At 32.7% G+C, this 19986-nt stretch overlaps 3 protein-coding genes across 5 annotated transcripts in view; 1 reads left to right on the forward strand and 2 right to left on the reverse strand.

The window, feature by feature from the left end:
* Positions 1–35: 35 nt before the first annotated feature.
* LOC149732280 (uS5 assembly chaperone PDCD2-like) lies at positions 36–4075 on the forward strand. The gene is made up of 6 exons (XM_089883377.1): positions 36–374; positions 901–1050; positions 1473–1669; positions 2077–2270; positions 2571–2678; positions 3131–4075. Exons 1-6 carry the CDS (start codon positions 166–168, stop codon positions 3293–3295), a joined length of 1023 nt encoding a protein of 340 aa, XP_089739503.1. The 5' UTR covers positions 36–165; the 3' UTR covers positions 3296–4075.
* Positions 4076–4244: 169 nt separating this feature from the next.
* LOC149732281 (uncharacterized) lies at positions 4245–6218 on the reverse strand. Its single transcript, XM_089883376.1, has one exon. It carries the CDS (start codon positions 5611–5613, stop codon positions 4582–4584), a length of 1032 nt encoding a protein of 343 aa, XP_089739502.1. The 5' UTR covers positions 5614–6218; the 3' UTR covers positions 4245–4581.
* A 138-nt stretch (positions 6219–6356) lies between these two features.
* LOC149732282 (E3 SUMO-protein ligase RanBP2-like) overlaps positions 6357–19986 on the reverse strand; it is a 46482-nt gene continuing 32852 nt past the window's right edge. For all 3 annotated transcript variants that reach the window (XM_089883371.1, XM_089883370.1, XM_089883369.1), the window contains exons 46-65: positions 19545–19649; positions 18918–19103; positions 18029–18188; positions 17680–17779; positions 16315–16367; positions 15619–15739; positions 15416–15500; positions 15082–15219; positions 14158–14283; positions 13267–13399; positions 12670–12840; positions 11962–12092; positions 11414–11618; positions 10583–10759; positions 9545–9676; positions 8947–9149; positions 8199–8348; positions 7580–7717; positions 7181–7277; positions 6357–6626 (exon numbers count right to left, since the gene is read on the reverse strand). In XM_089883371.1, the coding sequence (XP_089739497.1) occupies positions 6526–6626; positions 7181–7277; positions 7580–7717; positions 8199–8348; positions 8947–9149; positions 9545–9676; positions 10583–10759; positions 11414–11618; positions 11962–12092; positions 12670–12840; positions 13267–13399; positions 14158–14283; positions 15082–15219; positions 15416–15500; positions 15619–15739; positions 16315–16367; positions 17680–17779; positions 18029–18188; positions 18918–19103; positions 19545–19649 (2712 nt within the window). In that variant the 3' untranslated portion in view covers positions 6357–6525. The remainder of the gene's footprint in view (positions 6627–7180; positions 7278–7579; positions 7718–8198; positions 8349–8946; positions 9150–9544; positions 9677–10582; positions 10760–11413; positions 11619–11961; positions 12093–12669; positions 12841–13266; positions 13400–14157; positions 14284–15081; positions 15220–15415; positions 15501–15618; positions 15740–16314; positions 16368–17679; positions 17780–18028; positions 18189–18917; positions 19104–19544; positions 19650–19986) is intronic.

A 19986-nucleotide genomic window follows, 5' to 3' on the forward strand; every position in this document is an offset into this window, starting at 1 on the left:
ATGTTTCTCCAATTTTCGGATTGCTTAGGGGAATCCCCGATAAGAAAAATTATACGAAGAACAGAAAACGTGAGAAGTCCGAAACAAAATTCATATAATATATATATTCTGCACTAACTATAGTTCCTAGTTTTTGAAACGTTACGAGATACTAAACAAATAAAGATGGAGTTGGGATTTGTAGAAGAGCCTGAAAATACATGGCGACTGCTGCGGTGTTACTTCCCCAGTAAAGTTGGTGGGAAGCCAGCGTGGTTGGATCCCGAACATTTACCTTCAGTAGATGACATGGAATGTGGGTGCTGCCACAAACCGTTGGTGTTTCTACTTCAACTGTATTCACCAAATGATGACAAGTTAGATTCTTTCCACCGGTAAACATATAATTACTATTGTGTGTCTTTTAATATGCAGTGTTTGACACACGTACTATTACACACACAGTGTAGGCCTTCTTTGGCAATAGCCTACGCTATATTGAATGAATAAACCAATGTAACTTTCTTTATCTTTATGTAGCTGGAAAACAGATGTTTCATACCTTGTTTCATACACCATGTGCTTCATTACAAGTTTCCACAGTATTTAACTTTGTAGGTGAATGTTTTTTTGGTGGGGTAATGCATAGGTGACAGTTTTGACAACTCATTAGTAACCACTTGGTGGGAGCAATTGCCGTTTAGTGTTTTTTCTAAGGACACATATGCGCAAACCCATTGAATCATTCTGTTGAAGTCGGGGCCAAGCATAAAAAAACAAAAAAATATGCCCATAATTGTAGCAGCAACGAGCCTTGAACCTAAAACCTTTAAGTTAGAGTAATATTAGCATAACATTTGCTTTTCACATGTTTTAAAATACAATAACACAACTGTACATTACTGCTTTCTAATTCTGCAGCACAATATTTGTCTTCTGCTGCACCAACGGGACATGCTACAGCAGTGAAAATGACGCTTTTCCTTTCAAAGTGTTTCGGTCCATGTTACCAAAAGAGAATGATTATTACCCTGCTGATCCACCAAATTATGATGAACCAAATGCCATCAGGTTTTATGTGAAATCTTCTTATAACATTGGAACATGACATATTACTTTAGTTATTTTATTACTCACAGTTATTAACTCATTTTTTTCAAGTTTTTAAAATAATATATGGGCTCATTTTTTCTACACAATGCCAAATTTTTAGAACTGTTCTAATAAAAAAAATGTTAAATATATGATATAGTAGGGTGGGGGAAGACGGGACACTTTAGTACATAATACCTAAATAACCTGATCTTGTTTTAAACAATTAACAAAGGTGTATCAGTTTCGTGAGAATATTGTTTTATAATTTATTGTATGTTCTTTCTTAACTACAAAATGGGACGAGAAAATAGAATGAACTGGTGTCCCATCTTTCCCAACCCTACTATAATAATAATTTTGAATTTTCTTATGTAGGCCATAATATTTTTTCTTTTCAGAGAATGTTCGCAGTTCACAAATTTGTGTGGGTTGTGTGGCAACCATGGTGTGAAGAAATGTTCGCGCTGTAGAGAAGTTCAATATTGCTCGAAAGATCATCAAGTTTTTCATTGGAAGTTATTACATAAGTATCGATGCAGTAAACCAAAGGATGAAAATAATGAAGTTGAAATGGAAAAATCGATTCTGTTTTCAGGTGGTTTATCATACATAATGTTACATAATGTGTCTGTATAAAAATACTGGTGTAATGGGCCAATGCTGAAACAGACCCAGGTTTATACAGGTGTGTGACCCTATATAAAGAATAGAGTATGACAAACTCTAAAGCCCAAAATTTTCACAATAAATTTTGCATGTTGTAAATGAAAAATGTTATACACTCCTCATTGTTAAAATATAGTAGGGTGGGGAAGGACGGGATACCATTAGTACATCATATCCAAATATCCTGATCCTGTTTTAAACAATTAACTTTGTTTATGCTTTGTTTACTACCAAATGGGATGAGAAAATAGACTAAAAAAGGTGTCCCATATTACCCCACCCTATTATACATGTAAAAAATCATTGGAATTTGAAACCAAATGCATCATGGTATAGAAAAAGAATTGGTGATTGAACCTGAGCCTACAGCACCCAAGAGGGAAAATACTGAAAGCGAATTTGAAAATTTAAAAAATCACATTCAATCTGGTGAATACACAGAAGAAGAACTTAATGATGCGGTCGCAAATGTCAAATCGGACAAAGCGTTTGAGAAGTTTCAAAAACAAATTGCTGTGGAGCCTGAACAAGTATGTATTCATTATGGCTTTTTCAGATATTTTTATATATTTTATTTTTTGTATCAGATATTTTTTGTGACAATTTTTTTAATTTCAGACTAATCTATAGTTTTATAGACTAAGAGTTTTTTGTAACAATTTGACCAAAATTCAGATTGACCAGAGAGTTAAGAGTTTCAGTAAGTGTTTTGCTTAGAAAAGGATCAGGTTTTGATTCTGGTACCCTCTGTTTACAAGACACGAACTGACATTGTTTTTTAATATGGCTTGTTTGATTGATGCTGTTTGTATTAATTATTTGATTGACAGGTGATCAGATACCAGAGAGAAGGAAACGTGTTATGGTGTTCAAGTGAGAATATTCCAAGTAAAATACCTTCGTGTGAATGTGGGGCACAACGGCAGTTTGAATTTCAGGTAATTTTACAGATAAATGATACAGCTGCTAGTTTAGGTTTATGAATAAATGTAACTTACTTTATCCTCGCGCGGCCGGAAATCGACAGTCGTTATAACACAAGTATTCATACACCTCATGCCAGCTTATGAGTTACCAAGTATGTTACTTAGTGTGTGATTTTTCATTTTTTTATGTGTGGCTGATAATTTGGACAACCCATTAGTGACCACTGGGTTGGAGCAATTGTCGTTAAGTGTCTTGCCCAAGGACACAGACGCCCACAATGATAGCAGCGACGAGCCTTGAATCCATTACCTTTGGGTTACAAGCAGGCGCGCTAACAAATTCTGTCTAAAAAAGCTTAAAGCTAGCATAATGCTTTTAAATGCTTGCCAAGTACTCCATACCTAGTTATATGCCATCTCCTAATATATTTATGTAGTTTGTTTTATGAAAATTTTTATTTCAGATCATGCCCCAATTACTAAACCACTTGAAAGTTGACCATTCAATTGAAGGTCCGACCATTGACTGGGGTACAGTGGCCATATATACATGTCATGACGATTGTAATGTTTCACCTTATATAAAGGAATACTGTTGGCTGCAACACTTTTCTAAAGAAGCGATTTAAAAGTGTTCCAAAATTGATTTTTAATAAAAACTGTTAAAGGGTGTGTATTACACAATGATATGCTGCAGACGCATTGGTGCAAATATGTTTATATATAGTAGAGATGGGACACCTCTTCATTCAATTCCATTAGAACCTTCGAAGAATTATAAAACTGTATCCTCAAGACTTCCATAGATCGTTGTTAATTGTTTAAAACAAGATATTTGGATATTGTGTGCCAATAAAAGTGTCTTGTCTTCCCTTATCCCACTATATATAAAGATAAGGTTGAATGAATAAACATAACTTATTTATACTCGCAACGATAGTTGTTTTTACACGTGTGTTCTGTTTCACACACCTCGTGCTTGCTTCTAAAAGGATGATTTTTTAAATTTATGGTTTACAATTGAAACAACCCATAAAGAAAGACTGTTTGGAGCAAGGTACGTGTGTGTTATACAACTGTATTTAAATGATGTCTTTTGACCCGATTTTCGTTTATAATATATGTCTTCAACATATAGTAGGTAGGGACACATTAAACTCCATTTTCTCGTCCCATTCAGTAGAAAACAAAGAACATTCAAAGAGTTATAAAACTACATCTTCACAACTCCTATAGAATAGACCGTTGTTAATTGTGTAAAACAAGATTAGAATAATCGGATAATATGTGCTGAAGGTGTCCCACCTTCACCCACCCTACTATATATAAATCCGTTGTCAAATGACGTCTCAGAGAAAAACATTATTATTGATGTTGTTGCATAAATAAAACGTCAAATGCGCAGCATATGTGTATGCGTGGCGAAGTTTTAAAACGTAAAACAACGGAGTTCATATTAAAATGGTTGCCAAATTTTTCCGCGAATTATTAAGACGGAATTTAGTTTCGTCAGTTGACATGACAAAACGTATGCAAGTGCGTCGATGACATTTGTATTGATTAAACGACTTAAATGTATATCAGCTATCTGCTATTGCATTTATTACAACAGAAACTTCACAGTACAATTTAAACGTAATATTTTTACATTTTTTAAATGATATAGTGGGTCGGGGGAAGATGAGACACTTTTTTATTCTATTTCCCGTCCCAATTAGTAGTAAACAAAAATTAATCAAAGAATTATGAAACCTTTTCCTCAGGACTCCCATAGACCGTTGTTAATTGTTTAAAACTCGTTCAGGATATTTGGATATTATGTGCTAAAGGTGTCCCATCTTTCCCTAAATCATACAAAAAAATAAAAACTTTTTTTCTTACATTTTTTAAATTATAAAACAAAGAAACAAAAAACTTAAGCATGCGTTACAGGGATTTGTGACGTAACAGTTTCTTTAACTGTATTCTCCTCCGTCGGCTTCGTACTTTTCCACCACGGAAACATGATAGATTTCCAGTTGTTGAAAGAAGCTACGAGGCAGACTGTGTTCACGATTGCGTTCAAGTCGTTCAGTACCAAGTTATGCAAAAATACTGTATTGTAACCGTTAATTACTTCGCTGGCAAACTGTACCAATATGTCTAGTATATCAGAAGTAAACCAAATGCATGCGATAATCAGAGATCGGCGAATTAGCTTATCAATTCCACTCGTTAAATTAGACAATGCCTCATTCCCGCTTTTGCTGCGAAGTGATCTTCGTTTTTCGGAATTCTGTTTCCACAGAGGATACACAAACAGACAGAGAAGAGTGCTCTGTACTAGTGTACACCCGACCAACCACGAAATCATTTCTGCCAGCCTAGCGGAGATTGCACTCCAGTACCATGTAAGTACGATTTGTGCCACAATATTGACAAGGATAAAAACCAATGAGACAATACTGAGTATGAGAAGAGGGCTGTTTTTACGATGCAAGCGTCGAAGTGGTCCAGTGTAAAACAACCGTTGTCTCAGCCACATAAAAGCGTACCCCAGTACAATTTTTGTACCGAATACGAACTTGATTACCAATATGAGAGTAGCGGGCCTTGTCTTTGCGAAAATAATGAATTGCTGTACAGTGAAGAACACGACGCACAGAACGGCCATGAAGAAGCAAAGAACTAACATAGGTATCTTATAAATACTCCTCGACTTTGAAGCCGTTCCATCGCCATAGCCTTTCTGAGTTTTTGACTCATTTTTCTGACCAACTTTTAGTGGTCTAAAAACAACATAATACACTACAACGACGAACAGGTAAACTGCTACAGCAAATAACAGAACGATGATAGCATATAGAATCCATTGTGCCCCTCGTGGTCTCAACTTAAAAAACTCCGTGTTGTTTCCCGGCACTTGCAAGGTACTGCTCTCTGTATATAACAGTGATAGCGTAGACATATTGCTGGCTTACTGAAGCTTAGTATATTCTGATGCTGTGTCGTACAAGAAATTGAAGCGTCACGGCACGAAGCTTTAATAATAATATTAATAACAATGACGCGCACGCATAAGAGTTAAGTGCTACACACACAACTCAATTGGGGAATAGGCCACAGGCGCAGGCGTGTGCAAAGTAGTTTGAGCCACTCAATATACTGCGTAATTGCGCATGTGATACAAACATAACAGCCCATATAAGCCACAATTGCCTCTATCTGCATATGTTGATGTTGAATGACTGAATACGGTTTTATTTTTAAAACGAAACGTAAGAATGAATTGATTTTTTCACAGATTCGGGCCTCTGTTTTTATTAAAACCAGAAAATTCATGTTTTATGAAGCTAAATTACGTGCCAATATTGCATCACACGACACTTAATTAAATCGTATATATAGTAGAGTATGGGGAGATGGGACACGCTTTCATTCTGTTTTCTCGTCCTATTCGGTACAAAACAAAGAATTATAAAACCACATTTCTCACGACTTCTATAGACCGTTGTTATTGTTTAAAAAAAACGATCAGGTTATTTGGATATTATGTGCTAAAGGTGTCCCACCATACCCAAAGCATTATATATAGAAATTGCTCATATTTACGTTATAAATGCCAATTCTCCCATGACATATCTTCTACCACGCCTTGTCACGATGCAGGCCAGTTATATCCAATCAAACACGGACGAAAATAAACCAAACTACAGAATATCGTTTTATTTCAATACGGTAATCATGAATCGGTTAAACTCAATTGACGAAGCGATTTCTGTTGATTAAAAGCCGTTGGCAATGTCTGGTGACGTCACAGCCTATGACGTCACGGGGAAAGCACCTCAGTTTAATATTAGTTGAATACCAGTTACCAATTTCAGCTACCGTGTCGACAGGTGTCCCAGATCTCTTTGAATTGGTTGGCGATCTGTGGCGTCTTAAACTTGACGGAGAGTTTTTCAACCTCAGCTTCGCCGTCTGTAATACGACGTGATTAAGTTAAGACAGTTGTTCGTGTTGATATGGCGGGGCAATGACGGTCGTTATAAAATGCGCAACGTCTTTCTTAATAAAGGCTAGCTAAATAAACCGCCACATGATCTCTTAGCCCAGAAATTTGAAAACTGCAATCGTCAGATACTACCTCAGAAATCATCTTGCGCTTCGGCAAGATCTGCTAGTAAAGTGGGCGGCTGTCTAAGCGACGGAAAACTTGTCGCAAAAAAAGATACAGCAATTACGGCATGTACTGTACAAACCTTTAAGTTTTGCTTTATGGTAGTAATACAATAAAAGAATGAATGAATGAATGTAACTTACTTTATCCTCGCGTGGCCGGAAAACGACAGTCGTTATCACACGGGTTTAACACCTCGTGCCAGCTTACGAGTTACCATGTATGTTACTTTGTAGGTGATTAACACTAATTCATTTAGTGTTGGACTTTTTTATGTATGGCTGATAATTTGGACAACCCATCAGTGACCACTGGGTTGGAGCAACTGCTGTTTAAGGTTATTGTTTGAACTAACCTGATTTATTGTTGGCGACATACATCCACGATTTATCGGAGTTCGGCAGCAAGTTCATATCCTTGGTTATTAGATGGTTGGCACACACTTTTAAAACCTTGAAAAAAGTTTACAAAGTTACAAGTTAAAAAAAAAGTTTGAACCTTGAAAAAAGTCTACAAAAAAAAACATTTCAAGTTGGAAAAAAGTATTCTTGTTGTCAGGTTAAAAACGGATGTACTATAAAATATTTAAACTAATTTAGTATACCTACACAATAAATACAATCATTTATAACAAACAATTATTTACTTTAATAAAAATCTTAAAATACAAACAAATATACAGACAAATTTAGAACCTGATAAAAAAGAATAAAAAATCTGATAAAAAATTAAAAACAAAATCAAATTTGAAAACCTGTTCCCTGCGCATCACTACACGGTGCAGGTTCATCCCTTTATGGAAGAGAATTTTCAGTTCACCAAGTCCGCGTTCTTTCCAGTTTGATATAGAGTTGTCGAAACGAAACATTTTGCATCTTTCTTTAAAGAGTATCTGAGAAGATTTTTTTGATAAATAATCACAAAAAAAAATCACAGAAATTGTCTAATGAAAATAAACAAAAAACACTTTTAAGATATTTAATAAAACTAAGGGATTGGGTCAAGTCTGGTATTCCAGGTCACATGGTGTACCTAGCTGTAGGATCTCACCCATAGAGAGTAAAATATGGACACTGTCATGTCCATGTACATATCGATAAATTTGGAAATACTTTTTCAACAAATTTCAAACACCTTCCATTGCCAGTCCTACAAACCTTTCAAAAACCGTCACACGAAAAAATTGATAACCACTAACAGTGGCGAAGCCAGGGGGGGGGTTTCGGGGGTCGTGAGCCCCCTTGTAAACCAAAAAGAAACATTTCAAAAAAAAATTGAAAAAAAAAAATTTTTTTTGAACACTTTTTTGATTAAAGACCACTTATGTAATTCATTGGACATAAAAAATACAAAAAGAGAAAAATTTCTCCAACCTCTTCCTCTTCTTCTCCTGTCTTCATTTCAATGAGAGGAGGAAGTTCTGCGACAACAGGTTTGTAATCCGGATTAAAAGCTTCCGGATCAGCATCCGGACTTTGTGAGGCTCCAGTGAAGAGCATCGACTGTGCTGCTGTTACTGTGAACTGTGTGGAAAATGAATTTAATTTATTTTATTATCCCTGCATGGCAGGGAAAAAACAGTTGTTATAATTTAGGTGTTTTGTTTTATAGACGCTTTAAAGTAACTTCACAGATTTTTTTCTGTGTGGCTGACAATGTAACAACTGATTTGGGACTGCCTGGAGCAATGTCTGTTAAATGTTGTCCTAAAGATATAGTAGAGTGGGGTAAGATGGGGAACCTTAAGCACATAATATCCAAATATCTTGATCGTGTTTAAAACAATAACAACGGTCTTTCGGAGCCATGAGCATACGGTTTAATAATTCTTTAAATGTTCTTTGTTTACTACCAAATGTGACGAGAAAATAGAAGGAAAAGGTGTCCCATCTTCCCCCACTCTACTATACATACACCGTCAATGGTATCGTATTGAGCATATTATGGTATCCTTTATATAAGACTTGGGCACCTAACAACACACATTTAATTCATTTTCGCTTTAGTTTAAAATAAAATAACGAAGTGTTAGATTTTTTTAATTTTTTTTTAAAGAAATCTTACAGCAGGTAGTAGAACTTATTTGCAGAGAATTTTCAATATCAAACACCCTTAACTCACAGCTGCGTCTTTCCTTGCACCAAACGCATATTTATTATCAACAGCCGTAGCCATCGATGCAAACGAAAAATCTGGTTTCGTGAAATTTCCGAAAAGATTTCCTCCAATCTGAGATTGCTCCTTGAGCTCCTGATTCTCACTCTTTTGCTCTTCTTCTCTTTCATTCTCTTCTGGAGAGGGAGTTTCTTCTTTATCTGATTCAGCTGCAACAAATATTTTTTTAAAAAAAAATTCCAAAAAATATTCAGAAATGGAATGTGTCTTATAATAACATTCATATAAAAACACACTGCTAAAAAAATTATTATGCGTTTTAAAAGTCATGCATAGATTTATAATATAAGCCTTACTATGCAGATATTTAGACAGGACACCTTTAGCACATAATATCCAAATATCCTGATTGTGTTTTAAACATTTAACAACGGCCTATGGGAGTCATGGGAATTTGGTTTTATAATTCTTTGAATGTTCTTTGTTTACTACCAAATGAGACATGAAAATATAAATAAAAGGTGTCCCATCTCCCCCACTGTAATATAGATTTACATTAAAACCAAAACTTTATTTTTTCCACATTTTTTTATAATTTTTGTACCAGTTTCAGGTGGAGGGGTATCTTCTCGAAGAGAAAGTGATTTTCTGTATTCCTCATCTTTAATTTCATTCTCCGGATCATCTCGTAATCTCATGTACTCCAGGATCGCATCTTCCTCTTCACTGTCAACATCTGAGGGGCAAAGATTTGAAAAATAAGTTTTGGTAAAAAAACGAAGAAAAATTAGTAATTTTGAATAGAATTTTTGTTTAAAAAAATAATTTTGTTTAATCAGATTCTTAAAAAAATAAAAAATGTGACATTTTTAAACATTTAAACTTAAATTCATATACAGTTACAGAAGAAATGAATATTTTGTAGTTCATACACATTAATTGTTTGTTTATTGCATATAGTAGGGTGGGGGAAGATGGGACACCTGTTCATTCTATTTTCTCTTCCAATTTGGTAGTAAGCAAAAAACATTCAAAGAATTATGAAACTGTATGTTTACAACTCCCATGTACCGTTGTTAATTGTTTAAAACACGATTAGGATATTTGGATCTTCTGTGCCAAAGGTGTCCCATCTTTCCCCACCCTACTATATATATGTTTTGTACAAATTGGTAAATTAATGCATTTCTTACACAATGAGAGCAAAGAATTAAATTGTCTCATGTTGTTCAGTTATAACCAAAGATAAAACATACAAAAATAGCATTAAAGTCTTATAATCACCCACTTTGCGTATTTTTACCACCTTAAAAATATTTATAATAAATAAAAAAAGAAATAGGAAATAGAAAAAAGGCATTTATGCAGAACATAAATGCACATGATTGGGAAGTGGCATCACTTAGATATAGTAGGGTGGGGGAAGATGGGACACCTTTAGCATATAATATATAAATATACAAATACTGATTGTGTTTTAAACAATTAACAATGGTCTATCGGAGTTGTAAGGAAACAGTTTTAAACTAATTTGAATTTTTTTTACCACCAAATGGAATGAGAAAATATAATGAAAAGGTGTCCCATCTTCCCCGACGCTATTCTATTTCTATTATTTCTAAAACCGAACATTTCAAACTACCTTCTAGATCTGGGTTATTTTCATACAGAAAGAAACATGGGGGAAGTTGTAGCTTTCGTGATCGTTCTAGTTGACTCTGGGTTGGCACCGCCTCCCAAACAAAAATAACATCATCATCTTTTTCAGAATCTTTTTCATCATTTGTGTCCGTTTCAACAAGTTCTACTGGTTTTGCATCTGTGAAAATTTGATTGGTTCATTTGAATTTTATTTGGGCTGTGATTGGCTGGTTAAATTTGGTGTTTAAATTTGATTGGACAGTTGGAATAGTTGCTGTGCTGTGATTGGTTGGTTTAAATTGTATTAACTGGTTAATTTAAACGCCACCAGGATAATAATTGATAAATATTAAGTGATTACTCTGAAAATATAGATAAAATTTACAATATTTCAGTGTGCATGTGTGTGTGTATTCATATGGCAAATATATTTAACAGCCACACTTATTACTGACGCACTTTTCACACGTTTTAACCATATCAGATGTTTAAAGATTGTTTTTATCGTTGATTTCCCTCTCTATATTGTAAAATGATATGATCTTCATTTTTAACCATGTGCTTACGAGTTACCACACTTTTAACTTTTGTGCATGATTTTTGCTTTGATATGGTTATGATTTGGACAACCCATTAGTAACTGCTGGGTTGGAGCAATGTCCGTTAAGTGTTTTGCCTAAGGACACATACGTGATCAGTGTTAGTATCGCCGGCGAGCATTGAACCGGGAACACTTTGGTTCCGATGCAGGCGCCTAAACCACTAAGCCACGGAGCAGGACAAATTATATAACTATACATGTAACAAGAACATAAGAAAATAGAATTCTTACCCTTTTCAACTTTTTTAGTTTCCTTTTCACCAACATTGGTGTCTACTCCATTTTGATCATTATCTGCTGTTGCCATGTCAAACTGAAATTTTGAGGAGTGTTGACCAAATATTGTGTTTTGTTCTTTTTGTTGACTGGCATCATTGTTTCCAGTTGAAGGTTGCACAACACCAAATAAGGATTTGCTAGCCGCTGGCTTTTGCGTCTGAATTTGAATAAAAATAAAAACTTTAGTAAATGAAAAGTTTTAAGTAAATTGTTATTAACATTTTTCTACAATTGCTTTCATCATAATCACTCATATAAAATAGAAAATATTTAATTTTTAAAAAATACAATTTTGCTGTGTAGACAGTCATAATACAGGAAAAGTTATTGTTTAATGTTTCAAATACAATATACTTTGGCACCTCTTTGTATAAACATTTAACGACAGTGCAAAAACTGCTTTGCGTTTAAACTGGTGTAAAAACACATACATTAACCCTGTTCCAAAGTTATGACAGCAAAACCTATAACATATTAATATATTCTAAAAATGAACCTACCGCAGCAGGGGCAATTTGGAACGGTGGGGCACTTGTGGCCGGTGTGCTTGTGCTGCCAAAGTTAAAAGATATTGAGCTTGCATCAAATGTGAACTTTGTTGTTGGTGCTGCTGGTTGTGTCTTTGGTGTGCCTGGTTGTGATGTCATAATAGAGGTTATGACGTAATAAGGAGATGTCAACAAAAAATATTGCGTTTTTATTTTTTAGTAATTTTTTGGGGAATTTTTTTACCTGTAAGGATACTGGTACAGCATAATAACAGTTAAGCGTACAAGCATAATAACAGTTAAGTGTACAAGCATAATAACAGTTAAGTGTACAAGCATATTAACAGTTAAGTGTACAAGCATATTAACAGTTAAGTGTGCTGTTTAAACGCCGCAATTATTTCAAATAAAAGCAAACCATTGTTGAAAGTCTGTCTTATTAAATACATAAATTGGGCGTAAAAAACTTTGTCCAAAATCTTCTAACAGCATGCCACACTGTACGACTTCACCCAAACAGAATCAAATTAGAAAAAAAAAATTTTACTTTAAACTGACCTTAAAACCTTTTTTTGCCAGTACAGGTTTATCAATTTCTACATTCGGTAACGTGACAGCAAAATAAAAAATGTAAATTTTTCTTTTAAACTTAATTTATATCTTTTTATTTGCCAGTAAAGATTTATTATTTAAAAAAATTAAAAAGGACCATCAACATACCGAACACAATGTCACTGAAAAGTGGTTTGTTTTTGTTTCCAAACGGTGTAGCAACATTTGCGAATGAGAAAGCTGGTTTGGTGGATTTTACTGGGGATCTGTGGACAGAAGTGTTCCCGTTTTCACTTTGTTGAGAAGCATTTGATGCGTCTTGTACACTTGTGTTTGTCTCTGTTGTATGAAATACAAATACAAAAAAAAATTTTTTTACAAAAAAAATAGTAGTAAAAAAAATTTACAAAATATAGTGATAAAAGTACAACAAAAGTAAAAATTGCTAGAATAACATATATGAATGCTAAAAGAGTAGTTCTATTCTAATGTATATAAAATGTGAAAAACTACGAACGATTAAAAAAACTGCACCATACCAAACTCCTGCAACCAAGTACACAATTATTTTAGTTACAAAAATAAACACCTGGGAAAAAATAAATAGTAAAATTTAACAACAATAATCAAAATAAAGTACATTATTAAAAAAAACAACACCAAAATTTTCTGCAGTAAAAACAACATGCTATACTGACAGTGTAAAACGCTACAATAGGCCAAAGATATTTTGGGAATTAATTTGAAATACAAAATAATGCACACCTGATTTATCCTCAAGTATAGACACAGGGTCAAGCAACCTCTTGACTGAAAAAGCTTCGTTTCCATCTTGTACTGTGTTCAAGAAATTGATTGCAGTTTCTGCTGATTTCAGTTTCATTGCAAACTGAAGCATCTGGAAAATTATGTGGGTAAAAATTTAAGCGGGAACAGTCGGTAGCTGGTTCAGGACTTGATGCTGCTACCATTGTGGGTGTACGTGTGCTCTTAAGCAAGACACTTTCGACACCGCATTAATTTAAACAAATGCATAAATGGTGTCGCATTAATTTTGCCTTATATTAAAGAGTGGAATATATTTCAAATTATAAGAGAAACGTTTTTTGGCCAAACTAAATACTTTTTTTCACAAAAAATACGACAGATAGTTTTATTAAGTGTAAATTTTCATTTAAAACCAACTTGTAGGAGCGTGGTCCAGACTCTATAAATTTTCAATAAGCCACAAATTAAATTTGCGAATCGTACAACAGTAAGCAACATGAATCCATGAAACAGTGACAATGTTTTCTTAATAACTGTCGTATACGTGCTTTACTATTGACTCAAATGAAGCGCTGCACGCGAAAAAATGGTAAAACGTATATTTACGTGCGACGGCACTACAAACCATTGTTACTATAACGTGTATTAGCAATTTCTACATTAGGTTTTGCTATGGCAACTAGTAAAAATAATGAAGTATATACTTTCTGTTTGTAAACAGGTTGAACCTAAAAAAAATTAAAAATAAATTTTTTTTTGAAAAACACAAAATATAAAAAATAAAATTATAAAAGATTCAAAAATGTTTAAAATGCTGGCAAATGCGATACAGGCTGTGTTATAATTATAACAATGTTAAATACAAATGTATTAAAAAACAAAGCAAACCTCTCCATTTGGTTTATCGGGGTCGGAGAAGTCAGTTGCTGCCCACACAAGTACTTTATCGGAATTCTCTTTGAAATTAAAGTGGATTGCTTCCGTGATAAAGTGGTTCAAACAAACTTTAAACACCTGGAAAAAATGTGTATTCGTTGTATAATGTTGCAAAGGGTGTGAGAATTTTTTAAATTTTTGGATAGAGTGTGGACTCTACAGTTAAACAGTATTTGAATTATGGGTTGTAAGTTCAAATACCAGACTTGGTACTTTTCATAGTATGGTGGTGGAAGATGGGACACCTTTAGCACATAATATCTAAATATCCTGATCGCGATTTAAACAATTAACAACGGTTTATAGGAGTCGTGAGGATACGGTTTTATAATTCTTTAAATTTTCTTTATTTACTACTAAAGGGGACGAAAAATAGAATGAAAAGCTGTCCCATTTTCCCCCACCCTACTGTTTCTTAAAGCAAAGATAGCTTACAATTGCTTTTAATATGTTCCTTACATGGATATGTTAAAACCTAAACTGATAGTTTATGCATATCCAACCTAACACACTGTAAAACAGTGGTTCTTGAACTTTTTATATGCTTTACCCTTTTAAAAGATGCTTTATCAGATTTACCCCAATATGTAATATGAAGCTCATTTATTAAAAAACAACTAATTACTAGACGATAAAGAATCAACAAGCTACAAGGCTAGCAGTTATTCTGAACTAGAATAGTAAGCTACATTTGGCACAATTTTCCTGTCCCGTCAACTGAAGTGGACCTTGATTGGTAGCTTATTTACATTCTAAATAAGAGAAAAGGAATTTTAAAGAAATGCTGCTGTAAAGAGAGTAAAGCTGTAACAGTATTACAAATAGATGAGTTACTATCATGGTTTTAAAATTCATTAAATATTATAAGACCCTTACCTGTTCCCTTCTCATAACAAGTCGTATTCTATAATTGTTTATGTTTTGTAGAATTCGAACTTTTCCCAAACCCCTTTCTTTCCATTGCTTTGATTCACGATGAAATACGAACAACTTCACACGATTTTCGAACAAAACCTGTTTTTTTAGGTTTAAATAAAAAAGTATACAAAAAATGTATCAAAATTATAATATTCCAAATGCATTTTTAATTTAAATCGTTTTTCTTTTACAAAAATAAACAATTCTGCATCCAAAAAATAATTAGAAAAAAATTTAAATTTTGAAAAAAGTTTCAGGTAGCATAAAAAATTAGAACTTAAATTGTTTGTACCTGGTCTTGTTCTTCCCCAGTAGGAACATCTACTTTATCAGGTAATGGAACAATTGGTTCAACATGTATATCTGCCTCTTCAGTGCTGTGGATTTAAACAAAGATTTTGTATTTCATATAATTTTTTCAATCCACAAAAACAAAATATATTTGAAAAAAAAACAGTAGCAACAAAATATATAATATAAGAACAAGCACATCACCTTGTAGCCGAACACACACTTATGTTTCTTGTTTTGTGCGAACCATGTTCTGGCATAGTAGGGTCTACTTTCATGTTAAATTCAAACTTGCTGAGACTAATAGAGGTGTTTCTTGTCCTGCCTGTTTTAAAGTTTATATTATTTAAAAGTAAGCTACACATGTAGAACCTAGAACCTATATATGTATAGTAGGGTGGAGGAAGACGGGACACCTTTAGCACATATTATCCAAATATCCTAAACGTGTTTTAAACAACCAAGAACAGTCTATGGAACTCGTAAAGACATGGTTTTATATTTCTTTGAATTTTCTTTGTTTACTATCAAATGGGACGTGAAAATAGAATAAACCGGTGTCCCATCTTTCCCCACTCTACTATATATATTTAAAAAGTAGTGTACACTTACACAACATATATATATATATATATCATATTATATAGCTATATAAATGTACATATTATTTAAAAGTTACTACTTTATTTTTTCACGTAGTAATGCTTTGAAAGTTATTAGTTATATTTAAAGCAGAAATACTTTTACGAAACACAACAACACATACAATTATGTGTACATTACTGATATAAAGGAAAAATTGAAAAAAAAAAAATTGAAAAAAAAATTTTTTTTTATACAGGTTTCAGTCTAATACTGTTTAAATATGCGAATATTATACAAAATTTAAAGTTAAAATACCTCCGGTCACTTCAACATTTTCTTTGTCGTCTTGCTTGTCATCAGAGGGAGGACTGAGGGAAATCAATGTAGTGTTTAAAACATTAAATTAGTATTTGTGTGGAAAACTAGCAAATGTATGTAAAAAATGTCCTGCCATTTTTTGATTGGTGTATAAGTGGTATACTATGAACAAAAATATATGTTTTATAAACTTTTATTTAATAGTTTGTAAAACTTTACAATAGTCCTTGTGTAACAAACTAGAAATGTATTTTAAAAAATTCATGTAATTTTTTGTTTAGCGTTTAAGTGGTATACTATGAACAAAAACATATGTTTTTTTATAATTTAATATTTTATTTTATAATTTGTAATGCATTACAATACTCTTTGTGTAGAAAACTAGCAAATGTATTTTAAAAAATTCATGGAATTTTTTGTTTAGTGTTTAAGTGGTATACTATGATCAAAAATATATGTTTCATACTTTCATTATTTTTTAAATTTTTTATTTTCTATTTTGAAATTTGTAAAACATTATAACATTCCTTCTGTAGCAAACTAGCAAATTTATGTTAAAAATGTCACGCCGTTTTTTGTTTACTGTATAAATGGTATATTATAACCAAAGGCATTTTTTTTTCTTATATTTATTAGGGCTGTGGATTTTCCCTATTTTTGTTTAACCGTTAACCGTTCAGTTTTAACCGGTTAACCGATACAAGTGTAATCCTAATAAAAGCGTCTTGTTTATCGCTTTTCTTTCGCGAATTTAAAGGCAACTTTACGACGAACGTATGGCTATGCTTGCAATACACGGGCAAACGTTCTTAACGTCAAAGTAACGCTTTCTTATTCATATTCAAACCTGTTTTAAAACACCTGCCGTCTAAATAATCAACGTGTGAATTGCAATTATGACGCAGTTATTAACGTGTGAATTGCTATTATGTCGTAATCAATTGCCAGGTCAAACAATCGCTATTATGATGCAATGAATCCACGTGTGAATGCCTGCTTTTTCGTAATAAACACGCTGCTTGGCTGAGGAAAACATTTAAGTTGTGTATTACACCAATATAATGTTGCAAAACTAGTTAGCCTGCGGTATTAACAATCAAGATTGATGGCGTAATCGCCGTTGTAGGGCACGATCAAAGCAACAGCGTCCCTGCGCACTTTGTCTTATTGCAAAACAACAATCAACGAACACGAACACGTGCCTTTCATGTAAATAAGACAGATATTGATATACGTTTATGCCCTATGACGTCATAGTTCGGTTAACGACTTGAACTTTTCGTTAGCGGTTAACCGAATAGGTTCGGTTAACCGGTTAACCGTTAACTTTTCCACAGCCCTAATATTTATTAATGAACTGACCTTGTTTCAGATTGAATTCTTTCTTTGTCTTTCTGATGTTGTTTAACGAGAGGTGTTAAAGCAAGGTCTGGTAGTTTGGGAAGACTTTTTACCTCAGCACCTGAAACATGGGGTTTATAAAGAGATGGTTTGGGAAAATACGTTTTAAGCAGATTTTTAGCCAATTTAGTGCTAAAAAAGGAACAGAATTTTGAGAAAACATATATAATTTAAGTATCTTTCCTATTTTTAAAATAAAAAAAAAAATTTTTTTTTAAAAACTTTTTAAAGAAATTTATTAGTTACAAAAAATTCTCAGGTTTGAAATTTTTTTTGAATAAGAAAATCAATTTTAAGTTGGCAGACTTGCCTTCAGTCAATGTATTCTCCAGGTCAATTTTCTGCTTCACAGAAAGTTTATCCTTGAAAAAATCAAGTTCGGATTTCATTTTTTCTGCCTGGTTGATGAGATCTGTTGTAGTTTCTTGAAAAGCAGATGTGGTTGTCGCGTTTGTGTCGTCAATTAGTACCTGTTGCAAGTATTATTACACCTCCTATTTGGTTGCTTATATTAAGTACAACTGTATGTTATTTTTTTCAAATATTTTAGTGTAATTTAATGGTTGAATTTATAACAAATTTTTAAGCCATATATTTGAGATACAATAATAATTATTAAAAGACTAAATTAACACAACTATTATAAAAACCAATAAAATATTAAACATTTAAAATATAAAAAAAAAAACTAAAAAGAATAAGAATTATCTGAATTAAAGCTGTAACAAGTAGAACCCAGTTTGACAAAAATTGTTTAAAAGTATAAAAACAAAAAAGATTTTTTTAAGTAACATGTTACAAAAAGTAAAAAAATTACAAATTTTTAAGTAAAATGTTACAAAAAGTAGAAAAACTACATATTAGGCAATAATGTTAAAAAATGAAGAAATTTACTCATTTTTAGGCAACATGTTACAAAAGTAAAAAACTACTAATTTTAGTAAAACGTTACAAAAAATAAAAAATCACTAATTTTTTAAGCAATATTGTTACGAAAAAGAAAAAAACTTATTTCTTAAGTAACATCCTACAAAAAATAGAAAAACCACTAAGTTTTCAAGTAACATGTTATAAAAAGAAAAGCAATACTAATTTTAAAAGTAACGTATTACAAAAATAAAAAAAACTACTCATTTTTAAGTAAAACGTTACAAAAAGTAAAAAAAAGCTACTAATTTTTTAAGCAATAATGTTTTTACCTGGCATTCTTCAAACTTCTCCTTGAACAAGTTGGCGAGTTCGCAAGTTTTGAACTTGATGGCAAAATTTTCGATTTCCGTTTCTTCGCCGTCAGCGAAATCTGCTGCAATCCACGTCCATGTACGGTCGGAGTCGGGCATCGGGGTAAGTTTCATCTTGGATGTGATGTAATGGTTCGCACAAACCTGCGGAAATAATGACCATTAGGTGTCAGTGTGGAAAAGTGAGACAATTTTTATATAGAATATATATGAATTTATAATTTTTTTTGTTAAAATTAGCCACTTTTTTGGCAGTTTAGAAACCCATAGAAAACAAACTATTTAAACAATAATGAAATTTATTCTAGAACTACCAGCATAGTGTTTTAGCATTAAAAAGTTTTTTTAAAACCTTACAAATACTTTCTACACATCTGTAATTTCTAAAGTTAAAAATTTGAAGTAAAACGTTGATATAAATTAAGTTTTGTGAGATTTTTTATTTAAACAACAAAAAAATATCTTATTGTAAGAAAATCCAGTGTATTAGCATTTAAATATTAATCTAAAATCACTCATTATCACAAAAAAACAACTCATGATCACATAAATATCACATGCACGAATATCATGAAATTCACTCACTTTAAAAACTTGTTCACGTCGCATGACAATTCGAAATTTTCCATTTTCTTGATTATGCTTGATGCAAATATCTCCTAAACCTCTTTCTTTCCATTGCTTTAAAGTCTGCGCAATATTTTAATGTCTTTTATAGGAGTGATCATTTCACACAAATAAGCTGTATAGTAGGGTGGGGGAAGATGGGACACCTTTACCACATAATAACCAATTTTCTGATCATGTTTTAAACAATTAACAACGGTCTATGGGAGTCATGAGGATACAGTTTTATATTTCTTTGAATGTTCTTTGTTCCCAATTGGAACATGTAAACAGAATAAAAAGGTATCCTATCTCCCCCACCCTAATATACTTAAATATTTTAATAAAATAGAATGCTTTGTCTGCCATGCAGTCAGACCTAGTTGGGATTTTATCAAAATTAACTTTAAAATTTCTTATG

Source organism: Ciona robusta, chromosome 8 (genome assembly GCF_009617815.1).
Source record: "Ciona robusta chromosome 8, ASM961781v2".
Classification (NCBI taxonomy): Eukaryota; Metazoa; Chordata; class Ascidiacea; order Phlebobranchia; family Cionidae; genus Ciona; species Ciona robusta.

What these genes read in the sequence shown, in the direction of transcription:
- LOC149732280 (XM_089883377.1), top strand. Translation starts at nt 166, where the DNA reads ATGGAGTTGGGATTTGTAGAAGAGCCTGAAAATACATGGCGACTGCTG. An exon ending in GATGAACCAAATGCCATCAG is followed by an intron (nt 1,051 to 1,472) that starts GTTTTATGTGAA and finishes TTTTCTTTTCAG; the next exon opens with AGAATGTTCGCAGTTCACAA. An exon ending in AACGGCAGTTTGAATTTCAG is followed by an intron (nt 2,679 to 3,130) that starts GTAATTTTACAG and finishes TTTTTATTTCAG; the next exon opens with ATCATGCCCCAATTACTAAA.
- LOC149732281 (XM_089883376.1), bottom strand. Translation starts at nt 5,613, where the DNA reads ATGTCTACGCTATCACTGTTATATACAGAGAGCAGTACCTTGCAAGTG.